The 20,766-nt window shown below is 34.1% G+C and overlaps 2 protein-coding genes across 2 annotated transcripts in view; one reads left to right on the plus strand and one right to left on the minus strand.

Annotated features, from left to right (window-relative positions):
* OPN3 (opsin 3) overlaps window positions 1–20,766 on the plus strand; it is a 56,865-nt gene that overhangs the window by 11,294 nt on the left and 24,805 nt on the right. The gene's annotated exons all lie outside the window — the stretch shown is intronic.
* Window positions 4,263–20,766, minus strand: part of KMO (kynurenine 3-monooxygenase) — an 87,993-nt gene continuing 71,489 nt past the window's right edge. Inside the window, exon 15 of the mRNA XM_051993513.1 lies at window positions 4,263–4,371. Within this exon, the coding sequence (XP_051849473.1) occupies window positions 4,327–4,371 (45 nt within the window). The 3' untranslated portion in view covers window positions 4,263–4,326. The remainder of the gene's footprint in view (window positions 4,372–20,766) is intronic.

Here is a 20,766-nt window from a genome sequence, read left to right on the forward strand (position 1 = left end):
TTTCACATTATCCTCCCCCTTTCCTCATATCACTGCTGTTTTAGCTAAACTGACTTACTTTTCTCTTCTACATATATAATATCCCATCTCCTCCCTTCCTATCTTTGCACAGATTGTATGTACCCTAGGTTTGGAATGGTCTTCCTCTTATTGCTTATCTTTTATAATTCCTAGTCCCATTCTAAGTTCAGTTCAAATGTCATCCCCAAAACAGGCCTTTTGTGATTTCCTTCCTTGACTTATTAGCATTCTTCCTCCACTCCAAAATTATCTTGCATTGACATTGCCTCCATTTTGTATTTTTTAAAATCTTATCTGTTGACATAATAAAAAGTAAATTAGTGGGTGTCAGTGTATTTTTGTGACCATGGTAGCCTAACATGGCATCTAGCACATAGTAGGATCTTAACAACTGCTTGTTGATTGAAATAAAATTGAATATGGGACCCATGATTAGGAATTCAACTCATGGGAAGGTAAGGTTTACTGCCTTTAGTATTGATTTTTCTCAGAGGCCATCAAGAGGTTGATAAAATCTAAGATTATCTCTCAGATCTTTACCACTATGGTTAGTACTATTGCCTTCTTGAATTTTCTGGGTTCCATGTCTGTCTGTCTATCTATATCTTGTTCTGTGCTTTACAAAGTTAGCTTTACAAAGCTAACTTGCAAAATTATTCACTAGTTTGAGAGGTCAGAGTTAATTAAAATGAATTGAGCTTGTTTAGAGTGGCTTCTCATTATTAAAAAAATTCAGTTAACAAGTTAAGCAGCTCAGAAAATAAGAAAGCTAAATTAAAGATTCATTTGAAGGGAAAATTCAGAAAGGAGGTCAATATCTAGAAATTTATTGCAGAAACTTACTCTAGAGAACAGTTCAGAGGAGGAAGAGGAGTAAGAAGAAGAAGAGGAGGAGGATACAGCCTGCAGAATTAAGAACTACTGTAGGGAATCAAAATAAAGATTTTTCTTTAAGAGGGGAGATATTTCAGGTCAGTCATTCCACAAACTTTAAAGGAGAAGGTGGATCTTTCTAACCTTGTGAAATGGGATTCTAGAGAAGGTCCTTCAACACTGAGGACTTCAATCACTAAAGGTGATTGAAAGTCTTTAAGTGCAGATCAAATGAATAACTGTTAGGGGTGTTTTAAAGAGAATTCCTATTCAAGTGCTGTTTAGACCAAATGACTCTCAGTCAATGATCTCCACTTTGCAGATGAAGAAACCAAAGCCCAGAGTAGTTAAATGATTTGCCCAGCATAACACAGCTAGCTAATGATTTGACTGAAACTGGAACTCACTTCTCACTCCAAGTTTAATTTTCTTTCTTCTATTCTAAGGTACTTCCCTAATATAAAGGCTACATTCTAAGGATGTTGTCATCAGAAACTAACAGTGTTAAAGAATAGTAGAAGAAGTATAGAAATGTTTCAAGATATCAGATGAGGGAGGGACTGTCTTAGAAAATTATCACTAATTACTAACCAAAATGATATTAGAAAATGTGCAATTTGAATGTGGAAGTCATTAGGTAAAAGGAAGGGGATAAAGTGTGGACAAATGGGCATCACAGCCCAACTGATGGTCAAGTAGAAGGATAAAGATGAGGACCAAAAAGGAAAAGGAAGATTCAGAGGAAGGGAACTTAACAGGAGTCTAGTACTCAGACAGGATGGAGGCTTATAAGGGATATGTGACACCTTACTCCTGCCTCCATCAGCCTAAAAATGCCAAGACATTTCAGAGTAGCAACATCCTAAAAATACCAAGTCAGGTTTGCCTACCTTAGTATAAGTACTACCTTGGTTTGAGTATAAATAGTCAAAGGATTTTTTAAATATATTTTTAGGAACTGAACTCTGGAATATACATTCATTAAGTGTGTTTGAACATCTGACAACCAAATATCTTTCTTTACCTCACATTTAGATCATTCTTCAGTGTTTACAAAATTCTTTACATGAGTTATCTCATTTCATCTTCATGATAGACCTAGGAGGCGTGTACTATTATGACGATAACTTTTATATATGGAAAATTGAGGTTCAGAGAAGTCACATGATTTGCTTATCAAATCACATAGCTAGCAAGTGTCAAGTACAATTCAAATCTATGATTTTCTGATTCCAAGTCTATCCTAATTTTTTATACATTATGCCAGATTGTTTCTTGGTTTGCTGGTACCTGAAACTCCTTGAACTAGAGTTGATACCTTTCATTCCATAAAGATACGACTTAAATTGCAAAAAGTCAAGAGGAGTTGAAAGGGAACCTTAGTCTAACACTTACCTGAAGCATATATTAATTACATAGCATCTCCAACAAAAGATTCAGCCACTGGGATCCAGTTTCTGTCTTGTCTTTTAGAAAGACTTATTGCTAGAAGTTCTTTACATTAAATAAAAATCTGTTTTCATGTAACATAGACATTAGTCTTTATCCCTGTCTTTGGGCTTAAATAAAATAAGTCTAATTCTTCTTCCTTTGTATAGTTCTTCAAATATTAATGAGAAGGAGCGCACACAATCTTCCCCATACAAAATATTACCAGTTCCTTCTAGTGGGAAACACTGGTTAAATTTACCCCTCCCCCTAAGGATATTTGATATTCATTCACACTAAAATGTAATCAATCAATCAATCAACAAATGTAAATTAAACCAAATTCTACTCTTTTGATGGGGATGTAGGGACCTCGACAAAGCTGTAGGCACTGAGGGTTTGAAGCAGGGGGAGGAATGGAATGGGGAAGGGAATGGCAAAGAAAATGTCAGTAAACTTTGAAGATAAGCTTCAGAGCTTTATAGTTTTGTCCAGGGTCAGCACTATTTACCAGAGACAAACAGAAGCTACCTTCCAAAGTATTTTCTGTCTTGTTAATAAATAAAGCCAGTCATGCTCAATACTTATGAGTAAATGGAAACAAACAGACCTTTTATTTGTTTTATCGTTGCTGTTTTATTACAAAATTATGTATGATAGAGAAAAGTGTTCTCTTATACTATAGATTTTATTCCCCAGTTTATTTTTCCACCTTTCTCTCTCTCTCTTTGTCTCTCTCTGTCTCTCTCTCTCTCTTTGTCTCTCTCTGTCTCTTTCTGTCTCTCTCTTTCTCTTCCTACACACATATAAATAAAAATCTCTTTTGTGGGACATGATTATTGGTGGCACTTCTACTTACAAGATTCCCTGCTTGGACTGTCATAAGGCAAGACTATATAGCCAGTGGGTTCAACTGAAAGCTTCCCTGTAAATATTATGGGGCACATGGTTACTGTAGTTACCTTACTGAGGTTTAATTAGAGGTTTAGGCATTATTTCAAGAGATTTATACCCTCTATGAAAAACTCATAATTAATTCTCAAATGTGTCCATGATTTTATTATTGCAGATCCAATGGAATAGATTGAAACCTACCCATGCTTGTCCATTCTTAGCAAATTTTGTCCATGTCATAGGAAAGAAAACTTATACATCATTCAGTCAAAAACCTTCATTTTGCAGATGAATAATATGAGTTTGAGGGAAGTTAAATGTCCAAACCAAGGGGACCCAGCCAGTCATGGGCAAAGCTTGAAGCTTGAACATAGATCTTGTACCTTCGAGACCTCCATCTTTCTACTATGCAGGGCTGTCCTTTCATTTACCACTAGGAGGCACTGCACTTGATGTATATCATTCCACAACAGTACAAATATCCTGATTTTATAATTAAGGCAAAGTGACATATTAGATTGGGTATTGAACTTGGAGTCAAAAAGACCTGAGTTAGAATGCTGCCTTAGGTGTGACTGTGAGCAAGTTACCTTTCCCAATGCCTGAGGATAACAGTATCCATCTCACAGGGTTGTTTTGAAGGTCAAACAGGTAGCATATATAAAGCATTTGTAAAATCCAAATTGTCAATCAATTAAGGATTTCCTCAGAGCTAGTAGAGAGTAGAATTTGTACTCAAATTCAGGGATCTGACTCCAAATTCAGTATTCTTTTCACTCTATTCCACTCTATTACATTTTGTGATATGAACATTTAAGGAGCCTATTTTTTCATACAATAGAACACATGTTAAGAAAATAGCAAAAAAAAAAAAATGATCATGTGAATAAAATTTTGAATAGTACATAAAGTATTATGTTAAAAATGCAAATTCTAATGTAAGAAAGTATTACATGGGAACATTTTCTTTTTTAATTTTAATAGCATTTTATTTTTTCAAAAATACATGCAAAGATAGTTTTCAACATTTACCTTTGCAAAACCTTGTGTTCTGTATTTTTCTTTTTCCTCTTCCTCTTCCGTCCCCAAGATAACAAGCAATCCAATATGTTAAGCATGTGTAATTCTTCTAAATATATTTCCATATTCATCATGCTACACAAAATGAATCAGATAAAAAGAGGAAAAAAATTAGAAAGGGGGAAAAAAACTAAGCAAAGAAATAACAACAATAAAGGTAAAAATGCTATACTTTGATTCACACTCAGTCTCCATAGTTCTCTCATATGGATGCAGATGTTTTTTTCCATCACAAGTCTATTGGAATTGTCTTGAATTACTCTAGGTGTTATTTGGAAAGATATGAATGCAAAGGGGATATTGAAAGAGATTTTACTAGAAAATTTTAAAAATAGATGATTGTCCTTGAGAGTTACATTTCTATCTTTGTTTGATTTTTTATTTATTTTCCCTTGAGTACAACTCATATTTAGTATTATTCATTTTTTTAAAAAAAATCTAATTTGAAGAAAATGAATGGCAAATATAGGGATTAAAGAAAAATTCAAAAGAAATTTTACTCCTTTGTACCACTGCATTTGCAAAATTTGCATTTGCAATTGAGTATGTCCAAGTTGCAGAAAAAGGGACAAAAGGTACTATGAAACAGTTTAAGACCATTCTAAGTATTATCTTAGCTAATAGTACTTTGTATGTGAGATTCTTGTCTAATGACCATACATAGTCACGTGACTGGAGGATCTAAATCATGACATTCTTTCTATAAACAAGATTAGAAGACAAAAGGAAGTTGGAGTTAAATAGAAGAATGACTCACATTCTTTCTGAAGAAGCAAATAAAGGAATGGGAAGGTTTGGCTTTATTGTGCACTCAAAAGTAATGACAAAGTTATTTCATGAGATTTAGAGAGGTTATGAAAAATGTTTGTAAGAAGATCACCATGAAAAGTATTGCAGCTCATGCACCAGTACCTTAGAAACACACACACACACACACACACACATACACACACACACACACACACACACACACACAGAGAAAGAGAGAGAAAGAAGAAAGAAAAAGAAAGAGAGAAGAGGAAAGGAAGAGACAGAGGAAAAGACATAAAGATACAGAGACTAATAGAACAAAGAGACAAGACCTAGATTTGAGAACTATCTCTATTCTTTGCTCAATGTGGGGCTTTGATTAACTCAATAAAATAGTATAAATTTTTCATCATTATTGTTATTGAGAGGCAAAGAATCAGAGGAACAAATAGAGACATCTGATGAAGATGAGACTCTAAATTAAATTGACATATGCTTTGAATCTTAAGTGACTTCTTTGCAAAGTCTGAACTAAGTGAAAATAGAAGAGGAAACATTGGAAAATATAGTTGAGAGATAAGGAATGAAAGAGACTATAAAGAAGCCTCATATTTACATATCATTAATGCTTTTAAAAATAAGAATTGAAAAGAATTGACCATCTTAGAAACTGTTTATAGTTTAAGAGACAGGAAATAAATAATTTTTTTGAATTTTGAATCAATTATATGTCTACAGACAGACCAATAATTTAGAATCAAGAAAAAACTAATACAAAATTAGAAGACGGGAAATGAGAAAAATATTGCATGTAATTTAAACAACTGTCACTTAACATGTTTGAATAAGTTATATATGGAAGAAAGAAAAGCAATACTACTTATAATAATTTCATGTAGAATTTTTACTGGTGTGAATAAATTACCATAATAAGGAGACCAGAGTATTCTAAAAACTACATCAGTCAGCAAACATTTGATTTAGTTGTCAAGTAGAAAGATCTAGAAGCCAAGAACAAGACTGTTTAGAAGATAAACTCATTTGTAAAATCTAATAGAGAAAGGGTAGTATTGCCTTATTAAGTAGTGAGAAATAGAAGGGAGAAAAAAAAAACAAACAATCTAAGGAAAGCTTTACATGAGATCTCACTAAACAAACGTATCCCAGGAAGCATTTAAGAGGAAATCTGGAAGGAGAACAACAATGAAAAGATTTTTATAACAAATTATTTTTTACCATGGAAGATGAAGGAGCCATCATATGCCACCATCTTGGATGTGCTTATGGAGGAGGTAGAAATGGAACCAAAGAGAATGAACATGGTAAAAGCAGCTGGAGAGAATAAGTATACACAGGGGAGGGCTTTGCTGGAAGGATATTAAAGGATCAACTCTCAAAATACTTTGGGGGAATGATAAAGGCCACATAGGCCAAATTCCTCATTTTTCAGATAAGGAAACTGAGAACCAAAGAAGTTAAGTGATTTACCTAAAATCATACAGCTAGTAAAGGTCAGGGATGTGATTTGAACCCAGAATTCTGATTTCAGAGCTGGTGCTCTTGGTTTCTAAAATAAATAAACACTTGGTTGAAGTTGTGTTTTTTTTTTTTTTTTTTTTTTTTTTTTTTACTTTTTTCTCCTTTGTTTTTTTAAATCTACAATTGCTAGAGTTTGGGATAATATTTCTCTCTCTCTCTCTCTCTTTCTCTCTCTCTCTCTCTCTCCTCTCTCTCTCTCTATATATATATATGTATACATATATATATGTTATATATATCCATATACACATATATGTGTATATATGCATGTATATATGTGTAAGTATATATATATGTAAATATATATATACATATATGTATATTTAGAGGGATGGATTAAATTATATAGCTTTGATATTAAAAGAAGATTTTAATTTGTCAGATGACCAAATTTAATATAGTTTGTAATTAATTTGTTTCCTACCTGCAATTCTTTGAAATAGTGGTTTCCCCTATGTCAAGAATACATCTCCTCATTTCTGCCTCAGAAAATCCCCTTATTCCTTCAAAACACAGGTCAATTCATCTTCCTGAACTGGGTCTCTTCCAATTCCAACTAATTATTAATGTTAGTGTTCTCTCTCTCTTTCTCTCAAATTTATTTTGTATTTATTTATGGTGATACATATTATATTTTACAGTGCTACTCTAGTTATTTAAGAGTAGGCATTCTTACACCTGTTTTTGTATCCTCAGCATAATAGTTGTTTATAAAGGTTTGTGCATTTTGAATTCATTTATGGTTTAATACAATTCTGGGAATTGGACTTATTTCACATGAAGAGGACTCAGACAGGAAGCACTGAAGGGAAAAAGTCTGAAGTTGGAAGCCAAGAGAGGTGGTATCTAGTCTTGGCTTTGTTCCCATTTAGCCATATGGTCTTGTATTAGTCCCTTTACTTTCCTAGTCTTCATTTTCCTCATCTGTAAAATGAATGTAATGGATTAAATGACCTCTGAAGTCCCTTTCAAATTCTATGAAATATTTAAATCAAATTCCTTCAAACTCCAAAAAAAAAAAGTTAGATAGATTTTTGTCTTGATTGAATTGTCAGATGTAGATTTATACTTTCATGGGTTTCTTTTTATAAACAGCTAGGTAATATTATGATTAGAGAGCCAAGGAGTTCTTTTTTTCTTTATATTAAGTTGTTTCAATTTTATCCAATTCTTCATGACTCCATTTGAAGTTTTCTTGGCAAAGATACTGCAGTGGTTTACCATTTTCTTCTCTAGCTCATTTTTCAGGTGAGGAAACTGAGGCACTGCATAGAGTCACACAGCTAGTAAGTGTCTGAGGCTGGATTTGAATCTAGGAAAACAAGATTTCATGACTTCAGGGCCAGTATCCTTTCTACCAGGCCACCTAGTTGCCTGGGAAATCTGAGTTCAAATCCAGCCTCCAACCTATGTAACCTGAGCAAAGGTCATGACTTACTGACTTCCTTAGTTTCCTTTTCTGTAAAAGTAGAATAAAAATAGTATCAACCTTTCAAGGTTGCTATGAGGATAAAATGAGATGATATTTGTTAAGTTTTTTACAAACTTTAAAATGCCACGAAATGCTATCCTTATTATAGTCTTTGTTCACTTTAAAATCACAAAACTTATATTTTGAGTCCATACAATTAGAAGACACTGAGGAAATGCATATAAATGAAAGTAACTATAGCATTGCCAGTATCAATTATATGATTTAATATATTTTTCAAATTATTCACATGGCAATTCAGTTTAATTGCATATAGTCTATAATTGCATAGAGTGACATCAACAAAATTATACTCCATCTGTCCCTAGACAAGTCAATATAGGACTTGATAAACTATCCATAATTGGATGTTAACCACAGTTACATTTGTTGGTGTGATGTCTCACACATCAGTGAGACAGACCAGCTGCACATTCTGTATGAGATATTGTACAGATGGATGCTAATTGAAGAAAATATTTAATGAAAGCAGACCAAAAAAGTGATACCCTCAATGTAGTTGGAGGAAATTATTATTATACTATTGTATTAATAACTAGTTATTTATTTGTGATCCATTTTTCTTCATTCTATTTTTGTCAAGACTTCACTCCTGAAAAAACCAGGCAGTCTCTGAAGAATCTGACTAAGTAATTGTAATTACTTCCAGTACCCAAGACATCTATGTTTCCTTTTTGTTTGTTTGTGTTGGGCCCCAACAAAATGAGACCCTCGTTTCTGTTTCCTTCATAGAGAGAACCCAGTTTAAGCTAGACCTTCCTCCAGGGAAATGAGCTTTGTTCTTATTCCCTTTGGGTGTCCTGGTCTACAAAGGTGAGAATGAGCTCATGAAAATCTGATTGAGATAGTTTATGTTTTTCTGGTTAAGATTGTTAGCAAACTTTCATTCCTTCAGAATCTGGGATTTGATCAGTCACATCAGAGGGCCATCTCACTTTTCCCAGCTATCTTCCTCATCTCTCAAAGATGAAATAATAGGGAGGAGCTGAGAACTCTTAGCCTAGCTTATTAAAATATACACCAATTGAGATTACCAGGGAAGGCCCTAATGTTGAACCATTAGACCAGTTATAATGAAGACACACATAGGTATAAACGACCCTACCAGCTATCATCTTTGGATCTTTGGTACATATGGAGGCACTCCATTGATGTGTCCTCTAGTAATAAACCTATGCCCTTATTTAATGAATTATAAACTTGAAGAAATGACCTCATTTTATTTATTGGTTAAATTCTCCTCATTAACATAGGGAAGTACTTCAGATAGAATATACAGATGGGTCTACGCTGCAAAATCAACAAATGGACTTGTTACTAGTAATATTAATTGTTGTCAATACATTATGAATTATATACTTCTAGTGCTTGAAAATTTACAAAATATATTCTCAAGTTTCTTATTAATTTGCAGTTGAAGAAATTGAGACTTAACAGTGGTTTTGTGTTTTACCAATTAATTAAAACACAGCTAGTCATTGTTAGATGCTAAGAACAAATTCTTATCTCCTGACTTCAAGTCCAATGCACTTTCCACTAATGCTAGCAAAGCTTCAACTATTTACATAATTCCAGCCTCAGAAGATCTCTTTTGGGGCCTGAATTTTTAGAATTGTCACTCAAGATGGCCATTAGTTCAAAACATAATTTTGTGTCGACACAGCCTTTGGCTACAGTTCACCAAACAGAAACCAGAGTAAAGAGAAAATAACCACTTATATCCCCATAGCACAACATGTTTCATAAAGATGATCCCATTAGCAAACATTGATCATAAAGTACCAGCTGTGCCAGACTTAGAAGAAATATTATTTGAGGCTATGTTCTCCTCAGCTCAGCTGCATTAGAAAGAACTAGGGTGGAAAGAAAACCTATGCTTTGTTCAAATGCCTCTTTCCTCTAATGTTCCTGAAGTATGGCTTTAATTTTGTCATTTAACCTCTCTTCCTCAGTTTTTTCATCTGTGAAATGTAGCACACATAAGGGAACTTCAAAAAGAAAGAGTATGCATCTGGTGTAGGAGAGAGAATTTGGACAGGATGCAGTGTCCTCTGGGAACAGAGATTGAAGAAAAGATTTGATACAAAGCATAATTTGTTGAGAATAGAATAGAGTTCTATATATCTATAGATGGACCTTTAGAGTACTTTAATTTTTATTTAAATGGTATGAGTTTTCTAAATCATATATCTTCTCATGTTCTTACATCCCTTCCCCACTTAAAAGCCTAAGTGGCTTCGTTTTTCTTCTAAGATAAAATATAAACTTCTCAGTCTATTATTTAAGATGTCCCATAATCTGGGTCTAGTATGTCTTTCCAGCCTTATTTTACATTAATCCCACTCAAACACTATGTTCCAGAGAAATCAGATTAGTGGCTGTTTTTAAACCTCATTACTTTATCACTCATGTCTGTACCTTTGCACAAGCAACTTCCATGACTGGTATTCAGTCTTTCCTCACCTCCATCTTTCCCAATCCTCTTCTTTCAGGTCATAGCTAATATGCCTCCTACTTCATGGTGTCCTTCCTAACTGCTTTAGATACAAATGCTTCCTCCCTCCTCAAATTAAGAATAGAAACTTCTTGAAGACAGGGACTGTTTCATTTTGGCCTCTATCTTCAGCACCTAACCCAGTACTAGGCATATAATACATAATAAATAATAAATGCTTGTTGATTGATTAGTAATCCAGCAAAGAAGACCAAGAAAATGTAATAAAACAAGAAGAAGGATAATCAGGAAAAAAAGAGTATCCCAAAAACTCAGAAGAAGAGTATCCTGAAGGAGCAAAGTCAATAAGTCAAAAGAAATAGAGATTAAGAGCAATGACTATTGAGGAAAAAAAAACACTAGTCCGTATCATTGGAGAGAACAAGTCAGTTAAATATTGGATGCCAAAAGCTTATTTTCCCTTAAAATAAGTGGGAAATAAGTGAGAGGTGAAGAAGTGAAGGCAATGAAAGTGGACATCTTTTTCTAGAAACTGGGCTGTGAAAGAAGAGAGATATTTAGGATTATCTTAAGGCACTTAGTTAAGGATAGGTTGTTTTTGTTTTGTTTTTAATTTAGATTTTTTTGGACTAGGTGAAAGAGGAGATTCTTTGCTTCAATTGCTACTTAACCTTAATCACTGAATGGGTGCAGCTTCAGTCAAACTGTTAAAGACCTTAACTTAAAAAGATCATGGTCTCCTATTTCATTCAAGGCCATCTCCAGTTGTCTTGATCTATATTTTGCCTCTGGATCCAGATGGTTGTGGAGAGGAAAGTGAGGCAGGTGATCTTGCCCAGCCCTCCCTCATTTAAATTCACTTTCATGTCATGGCAACATCTCCCTGATGCTGTGGTCCTCTCAGAGTGCGAAGGACAAACCACAACAACAAGGATAAGTAAGATTTGGACCTGTTTGCTGGCAGCCTAGAAATAAGCGATAAAGAAGAATGAATCAAAATCCACTCTTTTTAATCTTAAAAAAGACAAGTTTAAGGAGGAATCAAGAAGGATAGTTTTTCCAAAGTACAAGTAAAAGGGTTTTCCTTGGCAAGGAAATGTCATTTTTTTTGGTCAAATATTGGAGTAAAGGAGAAGAGAATTGGAGAGAATGTTGAGATTATATATGATCTTTAGAGAGAAACTCACATTGGTTTAGCCTTGATTTTTGTTTGTATTTGGCAGAATGTTGAGAGAAATTGTTTCCCTTATATTTAATAAGTAATTATTGAATTAATTTGAATCACTGAATTATTAGTATTGAATTGTTGAATTTAATGACTCATTATTGAATTTCACCTTTTCCATTTCTTCATTCAGAAATCAGTCCTCATAGGTGATACAGGCAAACTTTATAGTGCTGGGCTGTTCCAAAGAACTCAGAACCATTCAAATAAGTGAATTGTTGGATTCCAAACCATTGTGTTTTACTCTGAAAGGTCTAGGGAAATGTGGATTCTCCCTTTTGTCAGAGGATAAAAGGAGAGGGTAAGGGAAGGGTGAATGAATCTTTGGGGAAGTAGGACTAAACTAGTTCCAGATGAAGGAATAATAGCAGAGGAAAGTAGTCTTTACTTAGGCAATCTTTAGCGGGAAAAGGTTTGCTAGCAAAAGGATATATATAGCAGATTATCTTCCCTTCCCAATAAGCAGTGGTAGCTCCATTCAAGGTACAATGCGGGATGATTTTTCTCATCCTTTCAGGTGGCTGAAGTTTTGCCAGTGGAACATTCTATTCAAAATTTGCATTGGATTTTTAATTCTATTTTTATTATTCCTGATATATTTGGGCCACTAAATGGCCTAGATGCCCTACAGGACTTAGAGTTAGAAAATAATACAAATAATTATAAAGCACTTATCATAGAACCAGGCATCTAGTAAATACTATATATTTGTCATGTTTGCCATTTTGTGACCCATGGGTTTTTTTTGGGGGGGGGCAAAGATAATTGAATTGTTTTCAGAGTTAAGTGACTTGCCTAGGATCACACAGCTAGTATCTGGCACCAGATTTAAACATAGGAAGATGAGCCTTCTTGCCTCCAAACCTGGCATGCTTTCCACTGAACTAACTGCCTCCATGAACAATATAAATATTAATTAACTATGCTGCTGCTGCTGATGATGATTGTTACTATATGCTATCATTGGGATTATTAGTCAAAAGAAAATGAACACTTTAGCCATTTTCTTATATAATTTTAGTTGAAATCCAAAACATCTGTACTGATCCACAGCTCTACCAACAATCCATCAGGGTACCTGTCTTTTCAAAGTCCTTTCAGACGCAACCATTGCCATCCTTTTTGATCTTTTATGATCTGCATGGTATCAAGTAAAATCATTTCCTTCTTTGTTTTCCCCATATATTACATCATAATTTTCTTAAGAATCTATGTGTCTGTCTTTGTAGGCCTTTGTAGGTATTTTTAGCTAGTACAATGCCTGGCACACAGCAGATGTTTAGTAAATGCTTTTTTGAATGATGAATTGATAATGATGATGATGAATTAAATAAATCATTTAATTCAATGATTATTGAATTAAATGTATTTTTATTTTAACTATTTTCATTTTTAATTCTTTTATTATTGGTGATTGGGACCAGAAGTTTCGAACACATGGGTCACATGTGGACCACGTTGCCCCTGAATGTGACCCATATCATATTAAAGTGTAACTGGAAAATATTTAACTAAATAAAAATACATTAAGACACAGATAATATTACATTTTTAAAGCTAAGTCAGTATGCAGTTTGCAAGGATCCTTGTGTACTGTTTAGTGGCTCCTGTTTCTATCTGACTTTAACATCATTGATTTAGAGCACGTAAAATTTTCAAGAATATGGCATTTTCTGACTTATTTCATTTATCCTCCAACAATTACCCAGACTTTACTGTTCAAATCTCTGGTGGCTCTTCAAGGTGCTTTCTCCTGTCTTTCAAGCTCTGTCCTTTCTAGCTCCCTTCTCCAAGAAGTTGCTTACTCTGTTCTCACAATTTTCCTCCTATGGCTTGGAGCCATTATAATTCACTTTCCAGCTGACTAGTTACTTTTAAAGAACTATTTAGCTGAGAGTTGGACTCTGCCCTCCGAGAAAACTGACACCAAATCTTCTGGCTGTGTTTTGATACTCTTGGGTTGAGTCAGCAGCACAATAATAGAAAATTATCGAAAATGCAACAAGAAAGTTACCAGCTGCTATGTGATCTAACTTCTAAGGGGTCATTTCTGATGATAGTGCTATAAATATTCAAAGAATAGACAAGTGCTGTGTTGGGTAAAACAGAGAAAGGTAATCTGAAGCAGAAATAACTTTTTTTTTTTAATTAAACCTTTTTATTTTCAAAATATATGTATGGACAATTTTTCAACAGTGACACTTACAAAACCTTGTGTTCCAAATTTTCTCCTCCTTCCCCCCACCCTCTCCCCTAGATGGCAAGTAATCCAATATATGTTAAACATGTTAAAATATATGTATATATATTTATACAATAATCGTGCTACACAAGAAAAATCAGATCAAAAAGGAATAAAATAAGAAAGAAAACAAAATGCAAGCAAGCAACAACCAAAGAAAATGAAAATTCTATGTTCTGATACACATTCAGTCCCCACATTCCCCTCTCTGAGTATAGATGGCTCTCTTCTTCACAAGATCATTGGGACTGGCCTGAATCATCTCATTGTTGGAAAGAGCCATGTCCATCGGAATTGATCGTCGTATTATCTTGTTGCTATCTTTTCATATGACTAGAAATGGTTTCAATTTTTTCATCTGAAAACTTTCTGTTCATATCCTTTGATCAATTATCAATTGGAGAATGGCTTGAATTCTTATAAATTTGAGTCAGTTCTCTATATATTTTAGAAATGAGGCCTTTATCAGAACCTTTAAATGTAAAAATGTTTTCCCAATTTATTGCTTCTCTTCTAATCTTGTCTGTATTAGTTTTGTTTGTACAAAACCTTTTTAACTTAATATAATCAAAATTATCTATTTGGTGTTGAATAATGAATTCCAATTTTTCTTTGGTCACAAGTTGCTTCCTTCTCCACAGATCAGAAAGATAAACTATCCTATGATGAAGCAGAAATATCAATCAGGTCTTTGCTCTAATGATCAAGACAGTTTGGAGACTCTGAAATTGTCTTGGATTTTTAACATATTTAATTCAATAATCACTTATTCATCAATCAAAAAAAATTTATTAAGGACCGGCTGTGTTCCAGACATTGTGTTAGGTACAGGGATACAAGATAAAAATAAAATAGTTTCTGCCCCAAGGGGCCTACAGTCTACTGATTATAGTGTTTGATATTGTAACTACAAAGATGGACACATAGATTCTTAGGGAAATTATGATTTTTATGTATGGGGAAAACAGAGAAGGAGAAGAAAGAAAACATTTGCACAAATAACCATTCTGTCCATATAATGGACAGAAGATCCAGGAAAATTGCTATCAAAAATTTGTGTGAAGAGCACTTTCTGCTTGGAGAATAGGGTTATTAAGGAATCAAGACTGGTGAGAAGGATTTCATAATGAAGAAATTTAGAAGGGACAGCTTACTGGCTCTGCTGTGGATAAAGTACCAGACCTGAAGTGGGGAAGACTCATTTTCCTGAGTTCAAACTTAGCACTTAGAGACTTACTAGGTATGTGACCCTGGGCAAGTCACTTAATCCTGCTTGCCTTAGTTTCTTCATGTGTAAAATGGACTGGAGAAAGAAATGGTAAAGCAATCCAGTATCTTTGCCCCAAAAAACCCAAATGGGATCACAAAGAGGCAGACAAGAAAAAACAAGTGAATAATAACAAAGGGTAGAGGAAAAGCTATTTCAGGCATTTGGAATGATATAAGCAAAGGTGAGAAAGGGCAAAACAAGGAAGAGTTTGTCCGAAACAGAATATTTAAGGGAGATAGTATGAGTTAATTTCAAATCTCTGCTTTTGCTCATAAACTGCAAAGGTTTCATAAACCTATGAGGAAAGAAATGGAAAAAACTCTTGGAGAATAGATATGCCCTTGTACCAAAAAGGGAATCAACCCATTCTTGATATGGAGTAAAGTGAAGAAAAAGGTCCAACTCATCTTTCATTCTCAACTTGCCAGTTTTACAAGATTTCTCTAAGGATGATTCAGTCAGATTATTATAAATAGAAAGCAATAAATATAGGAAAAGAATCACTTGTATTTATTGCTTTTGATAATAGTTCATTTAAGGACTCTATCTTTCTCTCTCATTCTCAATACCTAGCACTTGGTATTTAGTAAATACTTGTTGATTTATTGATCGAGAAGTGAAGAATTCACACAAATTAAAATACAAATTACTGGAGACATCAAAATTTATGTATTAATTCCAAAATGAATTGTACACCTGCCAGAGTCAGGGCTTTCAAAATGGAGAATACAATGTACAAGGTGCCAGCTGAAGCATCATGGCACATGATGCCTTGGAACCTAGACCATTGCATCAATAATGATTAAGAGAAATTCAGGCTCTTGGACTTGTGTTCAGTAAAGAGGTTGGCAATGGAGCAGTCAAAGCAGAGTCCAGAAGGGCCATAAAGAAAAGGGATGTTGATAGGCTGCAAAGTAGTAATAGGATCTGACGATAGACTCAGAGTCAAGGGCCAAAGCTGTAAATGCATATTTAACTTGAATCCAAGTCCTGTAAAGATATTTCATTAGCTAAGAATGGGCTTCCAATAGTGCATATAATGAGACCCAGTCACTTGAGCCTAATTTTCCTAATGATGTGAGCTGTAGGTGTGTGGATTTATTCCTCAATGTGCTTAATGGGAAGCAGCTGTGCTAACCACCGAGGTGGACCATTCCCCTCATTTCATAATGTCCATCCTCTTGAAAATAAAGAAAGAATATAATATAGTGTACAGTAATTTTCATCAACAGCACATTTATTGAGCATCTTTCATATTAGGTTTTGGGGAGGAGAGGACAGTAGAAAAAGGGAGGTGAGGCACAAAGCCTGTATCAGATATGGTTTCTGCCCTCTGGGAATTTATAATCTAACTGGGGAAAGGAGACAATTCTCAATGTGTGATTTGTAGCTGTGGAAACTCTCTCCACCAACATGGATACCAATTGTCTAGAATTTTGGAAACAAGTTTCAGGGAGTTTCCTGGATTTCTGAAAATTGCAATCATTTACCCTTGGTCACACACATTAAAATATCAGTCATTAAATCTGAACGCTAACCCAATACATTATATAATATGTTTTGCTCCCTCTTGAGCTATAAATATATATGAAATAAATATAAGTACTAAACAGCATGAACAAGGTCAGAACAATAGCCTGAGATGATAATGAGGTTAGCTTGCTTGTAGTAGAAGATTAGTGCTAAAAGATTGGATTCCTGGAACTGGAGATGATTAATAAAAGTATGATAGCCAAGAAGAGGAGATTGGACCTTCTTTAACAAGGTTTAGGATAACAGACTGGATGTATAAACAGGATAAATACCTGAACAATATTTTATTACAATAATTAATTTGATGAATAACGATATGGCATAGCACATAGAAAAGAAAATTAGAAAAATCTGGGTTCAAGTTCTATCCCAGACATACTATCTATGTGATCCTGGGCAAATCACTTAATTTCTCAGAACTTGAGGTAATTCTAAGATTATAAATTACAAAGAAGATACCAACATAAATTGATGTAGGTTTTCTCAACCAAGAATTCCAAATATTAATAAAATCATGGGTCTAAGTTCCTAACCCTTTTTTCTAATTAATTTCATACTAGTATATAGAACGGTTTCTATTAAGGAAGGCTAGAGGGAGAATGATTACAATATTATTATTATAATTCAAAGAAGAGTCAAAGTGAGTCTCTCTCTGAGGGATGATAACAGTTCCTGTTTAGAGAGGACTCTATTGTTTTAAAAACATGTACAAGCATCATTATTTCCATTTTATAAATGAGGGAGCTCAAGTGATTTGTTTTAAGGCTGTGAGCTAGTAAGAATTGGATTGGGGACACTAAATAACCTAGGTCTCCTGATTTCAGCACTTTGCTTCTGGAGAGAGAATTAATATAAAGCCACTTCAAACAAAAATCCTTTCCTTAGTTTGAAAGCAAATTAGACAGAGATCTATGGTCTTTAGAGATCATCTAATCTATATCAATCTGCGTCTCAGGGAGAAATAAGTAAATAAAGATGTATTTAATATAGATATTGTTTATGGGCTACTGGGACAACATTACTATACTAATATAAACGACTATGGGAATACTATCATGGGACAGGGGAAGGACAACTAATTTTCAAAAGTTGCAAAGATAATTGATGTGGCAAATTACATACCAGTGAGTTTAATTTCTATTCCTGGCAGAATTCTAGGACATGTTATTATAAAGAAACAGTAAGTGAACATTTAGGAAATGATAGTGATAACAAATAGTTATAGCAAAGTGATAACAAAGAGATTATATGCTAGATTTGAGAAATGTTAGATTTTAGCCAACAACAAAAATGGGAATTGATTGCTCTTCCTGTAAAAATAATGGAGAGATGTAGACATTGGATATAGACTCAATTGGCTAAGTAAGCAGACACAATGTTTTACTGGCTTGATATTAATTTTTTAGGTGTGTTAACATTTTTATCAGTGATCTAGACAGAGGCACAAATGGCATACTTTTCAAATTTGTATAGAAAGGAGAGACAGCTAACACGCTGGATAATAAAGTCAGGATCCAAAAAGATCTCTTTTTGAGATCTGTTAGAAACAGTGGGACATATTGAATAACATGAAGTTTAATTGTTATTAACAACATCTCACATTTATATAACACCTCAAGGTCTGCAATGTGCTTTACTTATATCTCCTTTGAACCAGGCAATAAATCTGCTAGTATTATCTTCATTTTTAAGATAAAGAAACCATGGCTGACCAGTTTTGTGTCTTACACAGGGTCACAAAGCTGGGAAATGTTTGCAGTGAGGATCAAATTCTGATTCTCTTCGTCACAAGTTTTGGTAATGCACCTCCCTGCATCTAAGAAGTATTAGACTACAGAATACAGAAGTATTAGACTATACAGAAAATATAACAATTCTATATTATTAGAATAAATATCCTAAGGAATGCCTAGAATATTTTCTTTGATATGAGAAAACCAGGGTTTTAAATCATGGCTTTGCTGCTTACATTCATTCAGTTGGTGGGTTTTTTTTTTTTCCAGTTTGTTTTGCTTCAGTTGTTTTTTCAGTCATGTCTGACTCTTCAAGGCAAAAACATTAGAATAATTTGCCATACTTTCTTCAGCTCATTTCACAGATGAAAAAACTGAGGCAAAAATAAGTCTTCTTGAGTTTAGGCCTGGCATTCTAGCCACTGTACCATCTAACTTCTCTAGATTTCAACTTTCCCATTTTTAAATGTGGATGGTACTTAAGGATTCAACTAGCTGCAGACCCTGTGACTTATTATCTTACTGAACCATTCTGATTTAGTAGTTGATTTTTCCTGATGTGTCAGGAGATTTCATCTATTAAAATATAAAGTCTATTCTAGAAATGCAGTTGACTGCATTTCCATCTAATTTCCAAAAATAGGAAATGGCTTCCTACCTGAAAGCACATTTTCGATTCCATGCAAGAGTTTTAACTTTTGTGCTATAATGGAATCCTCTTCATGCTAAATCTTCCTGTGCTAAATATGCAAGAGATTAAGATGATTTCTAGAAAAAAATAATTGAGGAAGAAAGGAGGGAAAGATTTGGAAGAGAAGATCATGAGCTGGAAATATAAGCTCTTACTTGGATAAAATTTTGATAAGTCAAATAAATTTAATGAAAAAAGAATATATTGAAAAATGACTTAGTTGGTACTTCCCAATTAATGACCTATTTTTATTATGCAAGAAGGGGTCATTCAAATAGTTGAGGGGAGGGATTATTCAATTAAAAAAAATCCATCGGGGAAAAAAATGACAAAATTACATGTTATAATGTCTTCATGCACAGGAAAACCTTATTAATTCAGTCTTCACTACTTTGGAAATTCCTCTAATTTATATGCAGACTAGGGTAAAATTTATCTTCCCTGATATAATTAGAATTAAGGAATTTGCTAAGCAAAGAGACAGTGTACAAATTTCAAAGGGCAATTCTTACCTATTCAAACTGTCTTCAAGAACATTAGACGTATCTAATTATATATAAACAATTTTACATGACCAGGAAGTTTGCTATCCTCCTAAATTGTATGTTTTCAATGTGATATGATATGAGCTTGACAGCTGTTGCCTATTGCCTACTTTGTTGTAATAGTACTATAGCAACAATAACAAGAGGATTCATTAATACAGGGGACTAGAATACTCCATCTATCAATACAGTTTTGTATCTTCTTACTGTGGAACTGTTAGGTGACGCTATAGAGTTGGGCTTGAAGTCAGAAAAACTCATCTTTCCGAATTCAAATCTGGCCTTAGTGTGTGACCAGAGACAAGTCACTTAATCCTGTCTTCCTCAAATCCTCATTTATGAAATAAGTTGAAGAAGGAAATGGCAGACCACTCCAGAATTTTTGCTGACAAAACTCCAAATGGGGTTACAAAGAGTTGGATACAATTAAAATAATTGCACAACCTTCACATCAACTTGAAATCTTGCCTTAAGTACTGAAAGGTGACTTCAATACTGGCTTTCTACCGCCAAGGCCAGCTCTCTACCCGCTATTTCCTGCTGTCTCTCACTAAGGATAATAATATTTAGCATTACATAGTACTTTAAGATATTTAAATATTTTGCATATATTATATCATCTGATTCTTAGTACTATAAGATAGGTTCTATAGATATTATCAACCCCATTTTGCAGAGGAGAAAACTGAGACCAAGAGAAATTAAATGACAGGCACAAAACCCTATAGCAAATTTGTGTAAAAATAGGATTCAAATCCTGATCACTCCTGACGACAAGTCCAATGTTCTTTCCTGTACATACTACTCAGAGAGTATTGGACTGGAAAAGAAAATCCAGAAGTAATATGAGAAGCAGAAAAATGCCAAGATCATTATATTCTGGAGGAGGAATTACACAAAGCAAGGTGCTGGAGGCCAGGTCAGTGTCAAGGAGAGCTTACATTCCAGAGCAAGGAGTTTGAGCTACTTAAAGAAGATAAAGACCTGAAAGGGCA

Source organism: Antechinus flavipes, chromosome 4, assembly GCF_016432865.1.
Source record: "Antechinus flavipes isolate AdamAnt ecotype Samford, QLD, Australia chromosome 4, AdamAnt_v2, whole genome shotgun sequence".
NCBI lineage: Eukaryota > Metazoa > Chordata > Mammalia > Dasyuromorphia > Dasyuridae > Antechinus > Antechinus flavipes.